The 21,024-nt window shown below is 37.3% G+C and overlaps 2 protein-coding genes and 1 long non-coding RNA gene across 7 annotated transcripts in view; 2 read left to right on the top strand and 1 right to left on the bottom strand.

Moving 5' to 3' along the window:
- The window catches only part of AK7 (adenylate kinase 7), a 26,618-nt gene extending 18,588 nt beyond the window's left edge, over positions 1–8,030 (top strand). Inside the window, exons 15-18 of one of the 2 annotated variants that reach the window (XM_067294940.1) lie at positions 270–467; positions 3,521–3,741; positions 6,307–6,465; positions 7,624–8,030. In XM_067294940.1, the coding sequence (XP_067151041.1) occupies positions 270–467; positions 3,521–3,741; positions 6,307–6,465; positions 7,624–7,674 (629 nt within the window). In that variant the 3' untranslated portion in view covers positions 7,675–8,030. The remainder of the gene's footprint in view (positions 1–269; positions 468–3,520; positions 3,742–6,306; positions 6,466–7,623) is intronic. The other variant, XM_067294941.1, reaches the window with a different exon arrangement.
- Positions 1,788–9,929, bottom strand: LOC136991761 (uncharacterized). Its single transcript, XR_010883953.1, has 3 exons — positions 9,877–9,929; positions 3,135–3,239; positions 1,788–1,905 (listed from the first exon to the last, which is right to left on the bottom strand). It is a non-coding gene; the product is annotated as an uncharacterized lncRNA (long non-coding RNA).
- Positions 9,058–21,024, top strand: part of PAPOLA (poly(A) polymerase alpha) — a 50,686-nt gene continuing 38,719 nt past the window's right edge. For 3 of the 4 annotated variants that reach the window (XR_001292275.2, XM_013940731.2, XM_013940733.2), the window contains exons 1-2: positions 9,058–10,045; positions 20,514–20,684. Coding sequence is in view for 3 of the 4 variants with exons in the window: in XM_013940731.2 (XP_013796185.1) it covers positions 10,038–10,045; positions 20,514–20,684 (179 nt within the window). In the remaining variant the exon portion in view is untranslated. Of the gene's footprint in view, positions 10,046–19,055; positions 20,198–20,513; positions 20,685–21,024 lie in introns of those variants that run through there. The other variant, XM_067294939.1, reaches the window with a different exon arrangement.

A 21,024-nucleotide genomic window follows, 5' to 3' on the forward strand; every position in this document is an offset into this window, starting at 1 on the left:
GAAGAGTCTTGCTGATACTGCTGAGAAAGAATTTGGTGAAACTGGAACATGCAACTCCTTTCTGGACATGTCTCCTCTTAATAAATACTGGTGGTTTGCTCTAAATGGAGACGTTGAATATAAGGCATTTTGTAATGAACTTCTGTATAAAGATATATACAATTTACATCTACTTATGTTAATTTATGGTTTAAAATAGGTAATAAGGAGGAAAAATAATAGTATATGGCACAGAAATTAATTCTCAGAAAATATGTTCTTCTTCACAGAATTTGTTATTTCTTTGACTGCACCTGATGAATTCCTTAAAAACAGAATAATGAATCTCCCGGAGAGTGTTGTTGCTGGAACTCATTATACTCAGGACCAGTTCCTGAGATCTCTTAATCTCTTCAGAGAGTTAAACACAGAAGATGAGACTGTTCTCAACTATTTTGATGAACTTGAAATACATCCTCAGATTATTGGTATGAAATAATTTTTAAAAATTACATACGCTCTTTAGAAATAATGTAGTAAATGTACATACATATGCAATATTTCTAATTAATAATATTAATATTGATATTAATTAATAATAAATATTCAATAAGCATTTAAGAATATCTGCAGAAATATCTGTATGCCCTTAAAAATTCTGAGTCATTCTCATTGGTTCAAACAGTTAACCTGTTTTAAAAATTTGCATTTTAATTGTAGGCTAAATAACCAAAATGATTTTCTGACATAGGTTGCAGACTTCTGCACTGGCATCCTTCTGTATTGTTGTGATAGTATATTTCATGGTATTTCAATGTTGAAATTGCTTATACTTTTTTAATTTAGATTTATCCTCAGGTGCCATGATACTATGTGGGAAATTTGTAATAGATGAAGTACGAAAGAAAATGATTAGTGACTTAGGGCAGAAGTTTTGTACTGCTCCTGTTTTGTACTATACCTCTATGTAGGAAAAAATTTCTTTCTTACGCATTCTCCAAGAAATCCTGATCTGTCTGTTCATTCAAAACAGTCTGTACATTCAAGACAATGAGAACAGGGTGACAGCACTCTTTAGAAAATTCTTTTTAGGCTATGGAGAGGAGGGAAAAAAAAAAAAGGAAAGAAGGGGAGAACAGGGGGAAAACCCTGGAACTAGAATCAAATTGGAGATATTAAGAATGTCCCTGTTTGAGATGGGTTATGAGAAGTTAATTATGGAACAGCCTGAATGATAATTGAGTTTCTCTTCTTCTTTATGTAATGCCAGTCATTATAGAGATTATCTTGAGAATAATACCGTACTTGTGTTGTAAGGAAATATACTTGTGGACAAAAATGGTGTGTTAATATGATGATTTTAGGTTTAGAATTCTTCCTAAATTACGCTTCTGTCTTTCCCCTTCCAAGTATCTAGGTGCATATTATACCTCTGCCGAGTGATTTTTATATTCTGTCCTGCTTATTCTCTCATGCAGTTTTCCACTAAATTCTATTTTACCATCTTTCAATTTACAGAAGGAAGGAGATGATAGGATGTAAATATTAGTTTGGCTCTGCTCTCTTCAGCTGATGCTATTGTTTTTCGTATCGGATTTAATACCAGATTTAAACAGAGACTTGACTGTTTTCTCAGTCATATCCTGAAGGAAGTTGGCTGGGTTTACTGACTTCAGCAGGGATTGGTTGAAGAATTGTGCTTGATTCTTTAAATATTGATTTGAATTAATCAAAACTTACTTCCATATTAATTTGGGAAAATCATAACATATGGTCATATGAATTGCTTTTTTATTATTTTTTCTGAGTCTGAAATACAATTAGTACAAAGAAGTGGGCTTCAAGATTCTGGAAACCCTTATTTTCTATAGTGACTCACTACATGAATTCTGTAAGTCAGTTTTCTTTGTGTCTTGTTTTTCTCATCTGCAAATCGAAAACAGTCACACAAGCATGTTAGATCATCTACAAAAAGGCATGTTAAAATTATAATGGTACTTTGCTTTGAAAATTTAATTTATGAACTCCTTTTTTGGTGGTGGTTCCTCTCGATTAGGATCAGTGCTAACCCTATTTTTATTTAAAGACATTTATCTTTGTAGATATGCAATTAATTATGATTACTGTAACATTTGCATTGAAATCTTGCTCGGCCATCTGAGAAAAGACTGCAGTCTTTGAGAGCTCAAATTCAGTGCAGACAGAGTTCTAAGTACCTTAAATGATTAGAAAATAGTCATTTAAAGTATTTCTAAGAACTCATTAGTGCAAAATAGTTTGCAATGTAATTCATATATCCAGTTGCAGCTAAAATTACAGAAATAATGGACTGCTTGACATAGAAAATTTAAAATTATTTTAATTTGGAATACTTCAGGAATGTAATTCCTGATTTTTTGATAGAAGAAACTAAAAAAGAAACTTTATCATGTAGAGTTATGTTATCTTCCTGCCTTGGATAATTAGCAGATTTTGGACCTCAGGTCCAAATCACAACTGCATCATCTCCTGGAACAATGGCATTAGTAATGGACTCCTACGTTCTGTCAGAATTAGTGCTTAGAAAGACATGAGAAGCATCCTTTGCCAATGGCTTTCAAAATAACTTCATAAAGCAGAGGAATGTATACTAAGGACTATTAGATTCTAGTCTAAATTCTGTATTCTAGTTGTTCTGCTTTTTCCTCTTTCTCTGCTTGCTCTCCTTAGCCATTTCTGTGCCTTTACACCCCCAATCCCTTACCATCTTTACCTCTGTATTTTTAATCTCTGTATGCCTGAAATTCCCTCTTTTCTTCCTTTCCATGTACATTTCTATACCCCTTCTGCCAGATGCCTCCACACGAAATACACACAGAGCCCAGAAAGCCCTGGAGACAGTCTCCATTTTTCTGAGTGTTTTTGCAAGTCTGATCCCCAAATAGCCTCCAAAGTTAAAAGCGAGAAGTAATGAAATGAAAGAGATCTTGCTCAGACCCTATGCCCCTAGGTGAAGCTACAGATTGGCTTTGTAGGTATAACATAGTAAGAGTTTAACTAGAGATAGGTCTACATTCAAAAACAGTGTATGAATGAACTTTGGAGAGTTTGTTGCCAAATTCTATCAGTCTGTTGTGCAACCTGTGGGGCAGAGAGGGTGGGATTCAGAAGCTTACAGTTTCGTAAGTTTGGATGATCTGACATAAGACTGGCTGAAGTAACATCTCAGATGCTTCGATGACCTCATTTTCAAGTTTCAAAACTTAGGCAAGCTGCAACTGCTGAGCAAAACAGTTTAAAAAAATCATTTAAATACATTTCTCTGTAACATCATCTTGAAAAGACAAATTATTTTAGCTGAAACTATTAAAGAAACTCAGGCATAGAAAATTTATTTTATACAGCAAAAAATTGGCAGTTATAGACACTTGAAAACAACACCTTATAATGGAAAATTCAAACAACGTGGACACCATATATTGTTAGGTCTTGCAGTTGTTCACCGATGATAACTGATACTTGACAAAAGCCCTGAAAATTTCTCTCTTGTATTGTTTAAAAGATGTAGCCAAATTTGAAGATCCTGAGAACAGAATTATTGTAAAAGATATCATTAAAGAAATTGGGGAACCTCGGAATTATGGTTTGACAGATGAAGAAAAGGAAAAATTAGAACGCAAAGCAGCTGAGGAACGTCTTGCCAAAGAAGCTGAAGAAGCAGCTGAGCGAGAGCGTAAAGAAGCTGAGGAAAGGGCTGAAAGGAAGGAAAAATGGGAAGAGTGGGTAGGTTAATACATATTTCTGGGAAACCATTATTATTTGTGTGATTTAAAAAGTAGAAGCAAAGGGGCTTCCAGCAATCTGTTAGGCTTGGAAATGTGGCATATGCTGCTATACTTGGAAAATGTGGCATATACTCTCTAGTTCCTTATATCGTACTTCGAATTTGGCTCACAATACCTTTATGATGAGGCCCTAATTAAAGAACATAGTCTTTATTCAATTACAGACATAGTATTGTTTGCATGTTTATATCAGCATATGTTTAAACTAACTTTTCTGATCCTCCTTTTCTTATTGCTGTGTTATAGCTCTTTTATTTTACCATTTATAAATATCTGCTATAATCCACTGTAAATTTTTTACAGTGATGACTTTCCATAACCAATCTTCTAGGAATTTTGCACTTTGTTCACTTTATTTCTATGGAGCTGACAAAGTCTTATTTATCATCCTTATTACTTCATTGAGAAATATTCAGGATGTTAGGTATGCACAGTGCTTAAACCCTAGTCTATGAAAGTAGACTAGATCAGTGAGATGTCTGACTTTGTCCTCTGTTTCTAACAAAGGCTGTATCATCTGTTGAGAGGAATGATTAAAAAAAAAAAAAGTTTAAAGGTTTCCATATAAATTCCAGTAGTTAGAGGCTGGAAAATGCCCTGAAGCATGTGAATGATATTTCTTCTGGTATTCCTGGGTTGGTCTTTAAATATGTACTATTATAATTTGATATATTTTCTATATATAGTTGTCAAATAATTTATAGAAAGTCTAAATTCAAGTAAGAGGTGCTTTTGCTCATATTTCCTTGACATACTCCATCCTCTGTTTTAGCAAATTGTCTTTAGCCATTGAAGATGCCTTTCAAAAAAAGACTTTTAACTCCACATTGTCTGATCACTATTCCAGTTTGCACTGGAGCTCTCTGCACTCCCAGCCTGCAGGAGAAACAAGGTTAAGAGCTAAGCAGGTTTTTAGTGAGGAATACCTGATGCAGTCTGAAGGATGCTTTCTGTTTGCTAATACTTTAATAAATACTTAGTATTTAGGGTACCTCACTTCACGGGATTTGCACCTGATGCTTTTTTTTTGTATTTACTTTGCCACACTTAAGGGCATTTTAGGTAAATAACCTGAAACGCACACTACAGTAACTTCCTTGCTCTCACCCAAAGTCAGGCTGCTTCCCCAGAAGGCAGCTCTTCTGTTGTCTCCTTTTAGAGATATTTAAAACAAATTGATCATTCTGAGGAGGAACTCTTTTCTTACATTTGAATGTGCATACCCTGCACATAATACCCTGAAATTGCTCACTTTTAAACAAGCTTTTATGTTGCTCTGCTGTGGGCTTGTAAATACAAGAGTTAAGTTTTCTTTGTTATCTCTATGCTTATTTTCAGCTTCATTCAAGATTAAATAGCATTTTGTGCTCTCCAGAAAGATTGTCTGAAAGGCTAGCAAGGATAGTTAACACATTTTTATCTACATTCAATTCAAAGCCATCTGACTTTAAGGAAAGCAAACTGCACATTATTTGAAGCTAAAGTAGGTGTTTAGATAAAATGTGCACTTAAATAGGCAGGTACTCAGGAAATCTAAGCAACTATTCATTTACCCTTGAGATTGTAGATTAGCTACAGTCTCTGGGTAGAGTGACCAAAGACCAGATGATTTATTGAATATCGCTCCTGGATTGAATGAATCAGGTAAATCAGTTTTATTGGAACATGGCTTTTGTATCATCCTTGAGTACAGAAGAGCAGTCTTCAGAGTTTTCTTCAGAGTCTCTTCTGCTTGTTGTATCTATCTATGACTCAGGCTACTGTTGAATACAATGAGAGAAGAGAGTACAATAAATGTTTGAGTAATCTTCTGGCTAAAACTATTGCAAGTACAGATGCTATTAAGTGCTATTAAATAGAAGGCTAACTCAAGGATTTTTTTTCCCCTACTTTCTGAGTGTAATCATTGTATTGGATTTGACCAGAATACAAGAATAATTTTAGCTGATGTAAACAGATGTAATTCACTGGCTTTTTAGTGTATTGAGCTCTCCTCCCCTCAAAAACAACATAAATGAAAGCCTAAAAAAAGAGAATTTTGAGGCATTTTGCAGTTATTTAGAGAGTCAAGGCTCTTCTCAGAATTAAAACACTCTCCTGCCCCCAGTTCAAAGAACCGTCAAGAAATTATCTGCATTTGCAATAACAGTAATTTTTGAAGTGATACATACTAGTGTTTTCCAGTAATTTTGCCAAATATCTTATAGAAATAGGAGCATGTAAAACAGAATAACCTTTCCTTTAGGTGTTAAAGAGAGTAATAAAATAATTTTACTAGATACATTATTTCAGCTTTCATCATGCTCAGTTCACTTTCCTCAGCATGCCCTATGATCCAAATTTAAAAAGGAGTTCATAATTGTGCTGTTAAATGTGGGTTTTAAAGATTTATCCGTGGTTTCTAACTCCTATTATTTCTCTAGGCCACCATTATTATTTAGTCAAGTGCTATTTGGTAAATGCTATACATTTTCTTCTTTATTCTTTTGTTCATTATTTGTAGAACAAACGTCTGGCGGAAGTGAAGAGACAAGAAGAAGAGTTACTGGAGGCCCAGTCCGTTCCATTACGAAACTATTTAATGAAACATGTCATGCCCACACTTACGCAAGGTTTGAATGAATGCTGTAAGATCAGGCCAGATGATCCAGTCGATTTTCTGGTAAGGTGATTACATTTTTTTTTCTTAAATATCTTTGAAAAAGCTTAATGGAAATATTCACTTAGACCCAAAGAATCTTTGATAACATAAGGACTTAGATTCTTTTTCTCATTTTCATAATTACAGTTCATTAGTGGTTAGTACCTACAATTCAGGAGAGCAATAATTACTGTTAAAATCAAAGAATACTGTAGCTACTCTTTATGAGATGGTTTGACACTTTGTTACCACTAAGGGGATCATCTAATTTTACTATGCAGTAACAGGAGAGAAGAATTACTATTAGAACTGGTCCTGGTGTGTGAGCTCTCTCCCTGCCCTTCTTATGTACCCTGCCAATTCTGCAGTGACATAGGGGCCTGCAGAAAGAGGGACATCAGTTTCCACACTGCTTATACAGTTCTAGGCACAACACTACCTGTAATCGTAATGATCAAAGAAAGTTCTTTCATAATCCCTTTCACAATACACAGATAAGCTCAAGAGTAAATCCATAGAATTGCAGAGTAATTCAGGTTGCAAGGTACCTCAAGTTTAGTTCAACCTTCTGCTCAAAGCAGGGTCTACAGTGAATTCAGATGAAAACTTGGCCACCATTATTACTGTACTGCTATTCTTACTCAGTTTCCTAGGAAATATATTAACAAGTAATCTGTGTTATAATGAAAAGAAACATTTTTATTAGCTAAACAAAAGCTTAAAATGAATGCATCAGTATTATGTGCCATTTTAAGCAGGAAGAAATGTTTAATTGTTTTAACATTGATGACTGATGAGTGATAACTACCTGTAGTGGTAGGAGGATAAGATCTTCCCTATTGATTACATAACTTGTAAGAACTCTATTATCTACTCTTTTGGGTCCAGAAATCAGGCCCTAGGGTACTCCCACCTAGGATTTTCCATGGAGTGCAAATGCTGTCCTATTAGCCCATGGTAGAGATGGGGTCACTGCTGCCAAGGGGGAGAACATGGTAGGTAGTAGTTGTGGGGAAGAGGTTTCGCTAACGTCTCTGTCAGAGATTACATCTTAGAGCCATTTAATATTTTCTGTGATTTTGTTTAAAGCAATGTTATCCACTGTTTTTGTTAGTTTGTGTGCATTTTTAAATTGGGCACTTGAAAAGATATGTAACTTTGAAAATCTTCTGTTTATAGGCAGAGTATCTCTTCAAGAACAATCCTGAAATCGAATCAGATAAACAGTAAATCCTGACAGCTGTAGATACTGTGAAATAGAAAGGCAGAACATTCCTAATGCATTTTACCATAAAAATACTTAGTTTTTGAAATGTTTTTGTTTAGGCTTATTATATAATCTTCATTTTTATTTCTCATACTGTATTACTATGTTGTATTCGTTCTTTAATGTTTCTTCTACAAGAGCAGTGTTTACTACACATCTTAATACATTTGTGCATCTGTATGTCATTTATTTATTTGAAACTGTGATCCATAAGAATCCATTATGTCTCCAAAACTTTCTTCCTGGTTTATTTCAGTTACACCATCTAGCTAAGCAGGATATTCTTGCCCTGATCCATAGTGGAAGTAGGCAACTTGACTGAGAAAAACTTTTCCTCCAAAAAAGAAAGGTTGTTTTTACTGAAAATGGAAATAAATAGAAGCAGCAAGTTCTCTTACTTCCTTTGCTCATTAAACGAGAGGCTTACATCACTAAGAACACGTTCAGTCCTGCAGCAGTTTCAACAAAAATAAGCAAATGAGAATTTTTTACAGGGCATCTTCTCTTTGCCCATCAGCTAACAACAGACAAAAAGCCATGATGCAACACAGGCCTCTTGTGTTGTACTAATGACTGGCTGGATGAATGTTTTCCCAGTAAAATCCGTAAATCTTAAGTTTTTCTTTGGTACCGTAGAAATTGGTGCAATTCTCATGACATTTACTATTTCTTCATCATTCAAGTTTAATACATGTTTTTCATAGATTCTTGAAAAAGCATCTGGAGTTTCTAGCTTGGTCACAGGGACTTTTCCAACTACAGTTTGGCTGCCATTCCCTTTTCTTATTGATTTCATACGCCTTTCAGAGAAACTGCTGGTAAAACTATGCTGACTGAGCTGAAACCGATATTATATTTGGTGTAAAACGAATATGTAAATACAGTATTTTGCCAAAACAAAAAGCAAGGACTGTTGGGAAGAGGAGGGAAAAAAACCCTAAAAAAATGGTGACAAAAACATTTTAGCTATTTTTTTAATATAAGAATTATTAATGCTCTGTGTGCTTACCTAGACATTTCACTATTTTTACAGAAAACTAGTCTCATCTTGGCTGTCTTTACAGTCATACAGCCATGTCTTTGATGAGAGCCAGGAACAGCACTCAGAACCATCACCTCTTATTGTTTTAAAAAAAAGGGGGGGGGGAGATCTACAATTGTTATATGCTGTCAAGCCACGTTACCGTTTATCTTATGAGCCATTGGGAGATGAATTTGTAATTTGAAAGACTTATTTTTCGATACAAAGACAAAAAAAATAGGACATCTTAAAAAAAGGGAGACAAAATAGTTTTTTTGCTATAATACATTTACTTTTCTAAGAAGAGATTTTCTTGCAGAAACATGTGAAGAGCTGGTGATTTTTCCCTTTAACTTCTTCTGAAAGCTATGCCATCGATTGCAGGCAGAGCTTCTGAAAACTGTTACTAGAAAAGCGTGTTTTTGCTCTGTGCGGGCGGTGAAAGCGAAAACACGTCTGACGGAGGTGAATACGAACAGAGAGATGCAAACCCTAGTACTGCAGCTCAGCGCAAAGCAGCGGGGGCCACCAGGCCGCTCCGGCCCGCTTCAGCGCGGTGCCGCCGCCCGGGCCGCGAGCGCTCTACAGAGCTTTTTGCTGCTCGTTGGGGTAACGAGGAGTCGTGTTCCCCCCCGCCGCATTAGTTTCCATGGCAATTAAAGGCCGCGCTTACGCCCGCCTGGAAACCCCCCGGTGCCCGTGCAGGTGGTGAGCTAGGCCGAATCCCTGCGGGAGCCCGAGCAGCAGCCCCGCGCCCCCCTCAGCCCCAGCCGCCTCCGGCCTTGCCCGGCGCGAACCCGACAGCGCCAGAGCCAGGCGCCGCCTCGTCTCGCCGGGCGCATGCGCCGCCGCGCAGCCGTTAGTGCTTTGTTTTCAAACCCGGGCTCGCTCCCCCCAGCCGGAACTACGGCTCCCAGGATGCTCCCCGGCCTCGTGGCCGCTGGGCATGCGCGGGCGAGCTAGCGTGCGCGGCGTGCGGGGGTGGCCGCGCCGCTGCGTAAGTCCCCCCCTGTTCTAGAAGGTTGCTGTGGTAGCGCCCGGGCGCCATGTTAGAAGGCCGGAGGGGAAGAGGAAAGTGAAGCGGCGGCGGCCGGGCCTAGCGAACGGCTCTCTCTTCCCTCTAAGGTCCGACCCTGGCTCGTACCATGATCACGATCCCCGCTTCCTGGCGGGAGGAGTGACCGGTCCGGAGGCAGCAGCGGTGGGGGAGGACGAAGAAGAAGAGGAGGAGGGAGAAGGGGAAGACGCGGTGGTGGTGGCGGTGGCGGCGGCGGCGGCGGAGGAGGAGGAGGAGCCGGAGAGACGATGCCGTTGTAAGTTGGAAACCTTGTAGAGCGTCTTAAAAGCCTCTGCCTTGTTACTCCTTAGCGCTCCCCTCGTAGCGCCCTGTGCTCCCTCTTCGCTGGGGCCCTTTCTCCTCGCTCTCGCCCTTCCCCCTCTCTCGTGCTTCCCCCCCCCCGGCCTTGGGCTCTTCCGGTGCCGCAGTGTGAGGGGCTGTGGGGCCGCTGCTCGCCGCCCAGTCCGCGAGGAGCGGCTTTCTTTCTTCTTCCCTCATAGCTGCGACCTCAGAAGGAGATACTGAGGTGCCTCGTACGTTATTGTTGTTGTCGCTTTCTCCTTCGCTGTCTTTTAGCAGCGAGCGCGAGGGGCTGCGCGGCCGCGGTGCGGATATCCGTGTTGGCGGAGCGGGGGCAGACTTGGCCCCAGCGCGAACTCGAGCCGTATCAAGCGGGAAGGTACCGCATATCTATCTTCGTCTTGCCTTCCACCTGGCCGCAAAAGATGAAGCTTCCCCCCCCCCCCTTCTCTCAAAGATGTCGCCGAACCCTCTCCCCCAGTTGCTGTGTGAACGGCTTTTCCTCGTTCCGTGGGGGGAGAGGCGCGGGGGCCGGTTCTAACATGCGATCCGAGCTGAGTCTGCTGTCTTTGCAAGATTCAGTCAGCCAGTCCTCGGTGACTCCGAAATGCCAAGCCGCTTAGCGGCCCTCGCTTCCAGCCCGTGCGAGGAGCGCCCCCTGGCCGGTAGTAACGAATGGCGGTCGCCGTTCCCCCGCACCGCCATTCGCCGCCGGGAAGCTGGGGGGCTTTTCCTCTGAAAAAGTAGGCCTTGTCCTTTTGACCTGCCGTGCTGTAACCGCTCTCGTAGTCTTGAGGGACGAAGCGGGACGTAACTTAATCTCTGTTTCTTCGCTGGTCGTTTTTTTATTCTTAACGTTTGGAAGGTCCAGATTGAGACAACAGAACTTCCCAGTCCCTCAGTTCCATAATTCATAATGTTTGTACTTTATCTTAAATTAAGTCGAGAAAACCAGCGATGGACAGGTGGTTAAGTGGCTATTAGGAATAAGATGTGTTGTTGTTCTAGGCCTTTTGGGGTATTCAAGGAGAAATACAAAAACTTGGAGTTACTGTGTTAACTATAGTTTTAAATACGTAGGGTTTATGTAAAGAACAGCCCTGTTTTCCTGTTGTGCTTGTTTTATAGAGTCTAAAAACACTTTTGTATTAGTCATGGTGCAAATAAGACAAACAGTTCAGCTGAGTGGGGAAAATATAGAGTGGATGAGCGCAGAAGGAAAAATAGTTATGCTGAGGCTTTGTAACGAGATTGCAGTGTCTTTATAGATAAGTTTTGCTGCTGTTCATTATAACAGTGAAAAATTCCCAGAACCTTAACTATGGAGTTGGCTAGGCTTTTTTGCTCCAGGAAGATGGGAGGGTGTTTATACTTTCTGCTTTCATTCTTGCTTATTTTGTTGTAACTACATAAATACCAAATGCTTAATAATAATATTTCAAATCTGGGCTACTTTTAATGAATGAATTGGACTACTAGTTGCCTTCAACTTTGAAGAGCTTAAGAATGACTTTGAAATTTTTCTTGCTGTAGGAATTCATGATAAACTTTAAAAACTCTAATAATATTACTTAAGTGTATTGGCATTATTCTAAAATATTGCTTTTTTCAGCACAAACACTAATTAGCAGCCATACTGATAGAAAAGGTTATTCTAATGAGGAAAGTGGTAAAGTTTTCTCAAATTCTGCGTTTGTTCTATTGTTTGTGCATTTGTGGGGTGGTTGACTTCATATTACTCAGTCAAGGCTTTAAAGCAAGCATTGCAATGCTAGTAATATTTTATTCCTTGTCTGTGAAGTGGTACCTCTGATTTAAGTTTAGTGAGTATTTAATGTTTAGAATATTTAAAAACTTAGTGCTTTTCTGGCTTCCTTCCACTCAATGCTTTTTGATGTTAATCTTCTGACTGGAGGGTGGAACAACCTTATTCATGTTGTCACTGCCACAACTTTCAGGATGAGGAGCAAAATATATCTGTACTTTTTTCCCCTTGTCTTTTGGGGGAGCCTTTAGAATTCGTTTTTTTAGGGTAGTGTCTACAATTGACAGGCCTACTCAGAGCTCATCTCACACCCAACCAGAGATTAGAATCATCACTCTCTACTTCAAAAGTATTATTTCAGAGTTCTCAAGAAGCAGTTCTGTGTATCAAGTATAGCAGTTCTGATGCTGTGTATGTGTGCGTGTGTGAGAGTGTGTGTATTTTTCTTAGCAGTATGGTACAAAACTATAAAAACAGGGACACTGTTTTTTACAAGGCACTTAAATAGCAAGAGAATAAACTCAGGTTCTGGTGATGCTGATAGCTGGCATTTGCATAAGCCTTTTAATGTTTAATAAAAATATTTGTTTTCTAGGATTTATATGGGCATTTTTTATGATTCTTAGTAACCTCTTGTGAAGAGGTAGCAGCTGCTTAAAGGAAAAGCCTTTAACTTTTAATTGTTTAAAAAACTTATTGGAAATGAAAGTAGTTATTCCCTCTGTTGTAAAAATATATACCAGTGAACTGTTAGGTAAAGAACACTTGTTCCTGTGCATTGTCTGAAACATAACAGTAAAATGCCAGGGAGCAATGAAGCTTACTAAGCTGTTAATATGTTTCAGCTAGGGCTACACTGTATGCAGAAAGGTTACTGACTCAATGAAGCAGCAGCTATGTTTTTGTGAATTGATGAGGCACCCTTTTTACATAACTTGGGTCTTCTGACCCTCCATGTAGAGAAATAACAATAAGAATCTGTTTCTTGTTAAACTGCTGTTAAACATTATTATGCAGCTTGTCAGCTGAACTTCTGTATCTGCTGAAATCACTGCAAAAGACTTCTCTTTATCAAAAGTGGAAGAATGCATGGAGTCATATATGTGAACCGTTAAAACTGCCATAAGTGCTATAAAAGTTTAAGTACTGTCGGTATTGATTACTTCCACATTAGAATTTTGGAGTGTTGTTAGTGAAGTTTCTCAAGCTTTACTGTAGACAGTCTTATCCTCACGTCTGTTTGGAAGTAAGACTTTGTTTTATTTCACTGAGCTTTGTTTTAGACAAATACAAAAATTGTTGTTTTGTTGGCTTTTAATTAGTGATTGTTAATTTGTATGTCAGAAGAAAGATGAGGCTAAACATGGGACTGGGAGTGAATTAAGTGCATGTTTCTGAACAGACTGAGCTCAGGTTTTTACAGACTACATTTTAGAAGGAATTAAATATACTGAAGGAATTAAATATATTCATAACTCTACAAAGGGACTGAACCTGCTTCAGAAGAACTTAATTTAAAAGGCAAAGTCTTAATTTAAAGGGATAACTGTATTAATCAAGAAGAAAACAAAACCTGTACTGAGGATTAATTTTTGAGATGTAGTACAGAGGAACTGCACTGCAAGTATGTAGTTTCTGCAGTAGCTTTCTGTCTGCTAATGTCACTCCAAAAAAAGACCAAGTTGATACTTATTAACATGGAGGTACTGCAAAGAACTTGTAAAACCCACATGTTTGTTGAGCAAAATTCACCTCTGAGGCAAATTAATCTCTTTGCAATGAAATGCTTCATCTGATTTTAAGTTCTCTGTTTAATATTTCTAATATCTTTTGAAACCTCTACTTCTTTTCTTAAATTGCTACCTATGAAATATTTTGTCTCCAAAATAATAGTAGACCTTATTTTGATTCAAGTGCTGCAGAGTTCAGTAGAAGTTTCTGCTATTTAAACTTGAGCAACTTCTTCTGAAACTGTTGTTTGCAAGAATGTTATGAGTGGTGTGTGTTTCTGGACAGGCTGTTTTCACTCTTCTATTGTGCAAAGACTGTCCCAAACTGAAAAGCTAGAGAGAACTCAAGAATGAATTAAAGGTTAATGGAATCTGTATGAAAGTTCTTCCTTCCACTATAGTTCAGAACCTCTTCTTCCGTATTTTTGTTGCTTGTCATTGCTTCAATACCCATGTTCAAATCTTTTTTCGGATATCTTCAAAACCTCATTCTGAAAGCTTCTTCATAGGTGATCTAAACGATCCAGCAGTTTTCTGCTAGATATTCAAACTTTTTATTCAGGAAGGACAGCTGGGTTGTCTTAACCACTTAAAATAATGTTCCCCTTTAATTTGCACAGACCTCATTCAGATTTCCTGTCTATATTTCTTTCGTATAGGGTGAGGGCATCACCATTAAGCCAGAAACTTTCATCTTTATGTAAAATTGCCAAACTCAGCCCTTACTGGAAGAGACTTAAAAATGTAGACAAGATGCTTCTTCTGAAATCTGACATAGTAGAGCTTGAGCTATGCGAATTTAGCTCCAATTGATCAACTAGATGGTGTGTTTATCAGTTTTGCTTCAGGGATCTGAATGTCTTACACAAGTGAAAAAGAAAGACTGGATTTATCGATATAGTCAATGGAGGCAAATGTATAGTCACTTCCCTTTGAAGGAGTGTACATGCCTGGAAACTTTTCAGCCCTCTTATGTGTCTTTATTTATTTCTTCCCCTTTTGCACGCTGTTGTGAAACACCTTTACCAATGGCTACACTGCCACAGTTTATTCTTAATTCCATATGTATTGATAACCATATTAGGAGGTACGCCCTACCAAAACTTGGGATTCTGAAGGAAAAAGATCTTTTAGCTATACTGCTGTTAACATAATACAGACTAGAATTTCATGTGCAGTGTTTATATGAAAAGTTACGTTATAGGTGCATTTCATTAAGAATTGAGATTAATTCATGTTTGAGATGAAATTTTGGATCATAACATTTCAGAATTAAGCCACTATAGCTGTCACCCAATTTGCAGATGGTTTAAACTATCAGCCTATGCTCCTCAGTTCTCAAGGATAAATCTGAGCAACAACAATAGCATGTTAAATTTAATTGTACATCTTTTTATGCAACTTTTGTTTTATTCTGAGCTATTGATAGACAGCTCATATTCACAGGAGAGAAAGTTCAAGATCTTAATGCATATATTTGGATGACTAGAACCAAACAGGAAAAAAAGCCCCAAACTGTTTCTTATTCTTCTTGGTGTTTAAAAAAAAAAAAAAAAAGCCTAGTCTAAAATAATTAAAAAAAGGCTTAAGCATGCTTTAAGTTGCCTATCAGACCCTGACAAGGTCTACTAAATCTGTCGCTGCTGTTGTTAGGATTGACTAATTGGAATGGGATTTTCTGTTGCTGTTTAATGTTCTTTGCTTTTTGTTAATGCTTAACTACAATGACTAACAAATTTTACCCCCCCCCCCCCTTTTAGGGCTTTGACTTCTCTATCCTTTTAGCTATAACTAGCATTGGCACTTACCTGTTGGTTCCCTCTGAATAAATTTGGTAATTTAAACCAAGGTATTCCAAAGGTGGTGGTATAGTGTGTTACAGGTTAAAACTAAAATGTCCACATACCCTTTCAAGGGGAGAGATTTTGGAGTAGAGGGTGATCTTTATGGTTTCATAAACAAGTAAAACATCAGAATGCTGTATGTGATCATCAGTGTTTTCTGGCTAAAATGTGAGATGTAAATGCAATGTTAAAGGTGGAAGATGGAATGCAATGTTAAAGTTAGTTTTCAATGATTTATTTTTCACTTAAAAAGCAGATAGCAAAAACTCTACTTGAAATTTCTTGGCTTTATGTGAGACTGTGCGGGGGAAGAGGATATACCTGTAAATACTTGCTTGCTCTGCAGTAATTTTGAAGATTTACTGCCACTTAAATGCATGAATATTGGGTACTTAGCACTTAGTTTATTTACTCCTTAAGTGAGTTAATATTAACTTTCTTTGCCTAGTATCATTTGTTTCTATAACTTAACAAAGGCATTCTTCAAGTAGCTTTCAGTGTGCTAAGTAAAACTTAGAATAGGCTGAACTTCAGTGGATGTAAACATTTGAGCTTCAGTTTAAATGTTTTTAGCCTAAAATATGTTAGTATTGAAAAGGATGTAGGTAATGTTGAAGTGTAAGCTTCGTTGCATCTACTGGACTTCTAAAGTCTTCTAGAAGGCAGTTATCCTGAGACTGTTACATACTGTTCTGCTAAAAATGTCCTTATTTAATGTTTCTCAGAGATAAAAACATCAGTGGTTAGAGAAAAATGCTACATAGTATATATTATGGAGGGCAGATTCACAGCTATAACAGCTCTGGAAAATAAGAGATTTTTTTTCCACTACATTCTAGAGGAGTGTCTACGAATACTAGAGTTCGTTCTTGTGAGTTTGGTAAGAGTATAAATCTGTCTAAAAGGGTTTGTGTGATGAGTATTAATCTATGCAGTGCCTAGATGCAAGTAATTTATCCAGCTTGAGAACAAAAAAGTAGAGACAGCACTGCCTAGATTTGTATGTGTACTTATGATTTATATTTTTGCTCTTTGCAGATGGCTAAACCATTTTCTGTGTCTTTAGATTGATCCATTACTGTCTCTGCTGCTAAATCTTGAAAAAGGCTAGTACCTAATGTCCAAAAGACTTAATTTGATCACCAACTGGAGTGCACAGACTTCTTGAACCTCATGCCTTGTGTTGGTTGTGTATTATTTGCATGAAGAATATGCTCCTGTGGGATTGTTCCATTATACATGTACACAAAGTCACTTAATGATATTCATAGTTCTGTTACATATCATTATCAATCAGTTAATGTTGAATGTAGGGTAGGAGATGTTTGGACCTACTGCCCAACTGTCTGTTGGTACAGGGACACCAGAGGTATCTGACTCCTAAGCTGGACTAATCTTGTGCAAAACAGAAGCAGAAAGTTTGAAAAGGGATGCTCTCCTTAGTCTTAAGAACTTGTAGTATTGAATCCTGAGCCTTGAAATGCAGGTGAAACCTTTGTGTAGGGCAGTCCTTTGTTGCTGACAGCATCCTAGTTTCATTTTTATAAAATACATTAACATAAAAGCAGTAACTAAATGTTTTTTGTGTATAACAGTCCCCAGAGATGTACATTGACTAGTTTGTTTGAAGCTGTCCTTTCTGTGAATGGTTTCAAAACTTGTTACACACCCCATGACTGTGATCTGATGCTGTAGAGGCTTGAAGATACTGCTGGTTTAAGGAAATCATGTCCACATGTTGCTTTGCTAAGACAAACCTGCACATCGGGCTTCCAAGGTTTTGCTGTGAACCAGATCAGGGAAGCAATCTAATGTTGGCTGTTCTTTATGTATTGTAATTTTGGGAGCAAGCAAAAGGATTTTTTTTTTCCTTTAAGTTGCTGGTTCTCTAAAAGGTTAATGGTGTGGGCCTACAAGCAGATATCAGTAAAACTGAAGAGGACTGAGTAGGAAGGAACAGGTAAAAGACAAAGGGCTTGGTCAGCAATACTGACTTCAGGAGTCTGCTTCACTGGGTCAGGGCTTGAGTGATGTTTTAGAAATCTAGAAACAACTTCTATCAAGCTGAATTTTGTTTACTATTTCAAGGAAGCCTGTTATCTGTGTCAAATTTGATATAGTTTCTAGTTATGGATATGTGAAACTTACAGTGAAACCATTTGGGAACTTTTACAGAAATAAAGCTAAAATAATGATTGCTTTAGCTTATTGCTTTAAAATTATGTAACCTGGAAAACCTTAATTTGAAAAAAAAAATTAACAATAGTTAAATTTACAGTTTCCCCCCTCTTCTACCTATCTACTTTATGGTATAAATAAACATCCCTTGGATATGATAAATATTTTTAAATGTAGTAAGACGTTGTTTTATGACTGCTTTTTTGTAACAGCTAAGTGTCTAAAGTTCACTGCTTGAGCTGCAGTTTGTGTTGCTGTTCCTAAAAATAATTTTTGAAAAAAGAAAAATTGTATTTAATAGTTTTCTTTGCCATTAATTAGTCTCTGTTCTATACAATTCGTCTGAACAGCTTTTTTAAATGCTTTCACTCACACATCAAGTCCTAAAGTTTATACGATTTGTTCAGTTACTGTCAACTTCTTCATTAGCTGATAAAACCTCCCCTTAAGCTGAAGGAAGCTGTGTCAAATCATGTTCTCAGAAATGATTAATTGGGTTTTGATTTTATGTACAGTGGTTTTCTTTATTTTTTTTATTTTTTATTTATTTATTTATTTTTTTTAGAAACTCTTTCCTGCTTTGCTTTTTTCACTTTTGTTAATGGGTAGTTGCACAGGGACAAATAGGCTTGAACTTTCTTGGTAAGAAGCTTGCATTGCTGCTGAGTTCTTGATTGCAAATTTTATATGTATATTTTAAGATTCAGTCCTCATGGAAATGAAGAATTAAATCCTGAGGAGGAAAATTTCAGAAAAACTTTCCCTATGGAAGTGAAAATAAAGCTGTGCTGTAGGATTCTCCTCCTTCCCCCAAATATGTAGTCAGGCTGAAAAATTGATTCTTTTCTAGTATGGTAGAAATGGACTTCTTGCATAAATGTGAAGGACTAATAACAACAGTAGTGTTTATGCTTACAAGGAATGAAACCTTTACATAAGCTATCAACTTGAATTTTTCATGCATGAGAATCTTTTAGCCACTAGTTCTATGAAAATTGAAGGAGACTAAACTGATGTTTTACCTTTTGCCCTAGTAAAATGAATAATTGCATTCAGAAAGAGACATTAACACCACTTTTTCTGGTTTTACCTGAATTAAAAATATTAAAGATATTAATTACGTCTGGTATGAAATATAATCATTACTTCATGCTGATGAATGGGAACAATCTTATGTAGGAAGATTATAACTTTTAAGTACTGAAGATTAAAATTTTTACATAAATATTGCCTCAACTTTCAGGTAATGCTTGTTTCTGAATTGCTTGCTTCTGTTGTCTGAAAGGTTTTTGAATAGCTGTTGCTATAACAGTCACATTTGAGTTGCTTATTTTGATGAGAGGTCATAATGTTTCTGTTGGTATCTCAAGAGTTGGTTAACTTATCTAAGTTGCTTTCATATTTTTTATGAAAAGAAGTTTTTCAATATGCTTAAGAACAGTGGTTTGTCTATTTTAAAAATCAAGGGTGGGAGACTAACATTCCTAGTTTAGAGAAAAGTTGTCAAAATAGATCAGCAAAACTTGTGCTTAATGCTGAAATAACCCATAGAACTATTTTAATACTGATTTGTGTAGTGCATTTTTCTACATCTGTGAAATATATCACTAGCAAGACTGAATGTTCTTAAAGGTAAAATTTGTCTAGTTTACATGTTAAAATTAAGTATATCATTTGTTCTAAAATGCTGAATATGTTTAAAAATGGTTTTTAATAGCTAACTACTTTTGCTGTTATCAATTCACAAAAGTTTTAATTAAGAGATATAGACGCAGTAATCACTGAATCCAGACACTTTATATTATACAGGAGCGTGTTCAGTTTTGAAATATTCGGCCTACTAGCCTTAAAGCTGAAGTGGTTCTGAAAATAAGGCTGTGTTCAATTATGAAGATCAGAGATGTATACCTGTTATTAAAAACCATATGATTGTTCGTGTACCCAAGATGCTGATGTAGGAAACCTATAATTAGGTTCATAGTATGATGCTACCTTCACATCTGTGTTTCTGCTAAATTTCTTTTGCTTACTTTCCTGCCCTCTCCTACCACCTTCAAATATGGGAGAATTGACCTATTATTCTTATGCTTGAGGTGTGGCTCCATAAGTACTTGTCTAGCTTGAAAAGTGCAAAACAAGAGGTCTAATAATTGGACTGTGTCTTAATGAACTATGTCGTTGCAGACTTAACCCATTGCAATGGGTTGACTTTACTCTAGGTTTATTTTCCTTTTTAGAGAAATACTTATATATGAATTAAAATGTCATGTTAAGGAAAAAATGCAATTTATAAAATAGTTTCCAGATGCAGTAAACCTACCTAAGATAGGCTAAAGATACCTAACGTGAACTATTCCTTGAACTTAAATGATGGTAGGGACACTGCTTGCATCTGTGGTACTTGTGCAAGGCAAAGTCTAAGAAACAAAGTCTGAAATTCCTTCCCCCTGCCCCCTCATCCCCCATATAGCAAGAATATATCTAATGATGGCATGCATGTGAATTGTTAAAGCAAGTTTGCAGCTTGGATTGAGCTGATGTTTTTCCTCCACCATTCTGATACACAAGCCCACAAAGAAGTCAGCTTAAAGGTAACTGTATGGTGCTGTTGAGCTCAAAATGTGCTAAAGCCTCCTTATGTCTGTGAATGTTTTGAGAGTTAAGTCAGCTGATGTAAAAAATCATGCATCATAGTGACTTCTCACCTTGCAACCAATTTTTAGAGATGGAGGAAAAGTAATTCTGTTGCTGTCGTTAGTATGAAGAGTTAACACAAATTGGTCTGGGATGTGGCTGCTAAAAGTAGGCTTATTTTTTTTCCGGGCTATGTGTTTCTATCTGCTAATCTGATGGGAATAAATAAAGTTATATTTTGTTTCTCTTGGTAACTCTATCCACCTTTATTAGTCCTGTTACAACCCAGGGATCACAAACACAGCAGCTACAGAAGCATTATGGCATTACCTCACCGATCAGTTTAGCTGCCCCCAAGGAGTTTGACTGCATGCTCACCCAGAAATTAATTGAAACCCTAAAACCCTATGGTGTATTTGAAGAGGAAGAGGAACTGCAACGCAGGTGAGTAAACGTTCTAATGCTGATTTTCTCATATCTTGAGGTTCATGTAGCTGATTACTTAACCTCAAGCATGTTTGTTCTTTCAAGTGTTTTTTTAAAATGGCTAGTGAGATATGAAACTTGAACCTTATTCCCTTAACAGGAATACCTCAAAATGTAGAATGGATCAAATCTTTAAATTTAGGAGGCTGGCTTGCATGATTTCTTTTTTCTTTTTTTTCTTTTTTCCTTCCCCCCCCCCCCCTTCAAAACTACTTAGTTGTAGTGACCCTTGCTTTTAGGGATTTTTCCTTATTCTTAAGCTTTCTAGAATTTTTTGCTTTCAGTACTGCTTCTCAGT

The sequence above is a fragment of the Apteryx mantelli genome, chromosome 4, assembly GCF_036417845.1.
Source record: "Apteryx mantelli isolate bAptMan1 chromosome 4, bAptMan1.hap1, whole genome shotgun sequence".
Classification (NCBI taxonomy): domain Eukaryota; kingdom Metazoa; phylum Chordata; class Aves; order Apterygiformes; family Apterygidae; genus Apteryx; species Apteryx mantelli.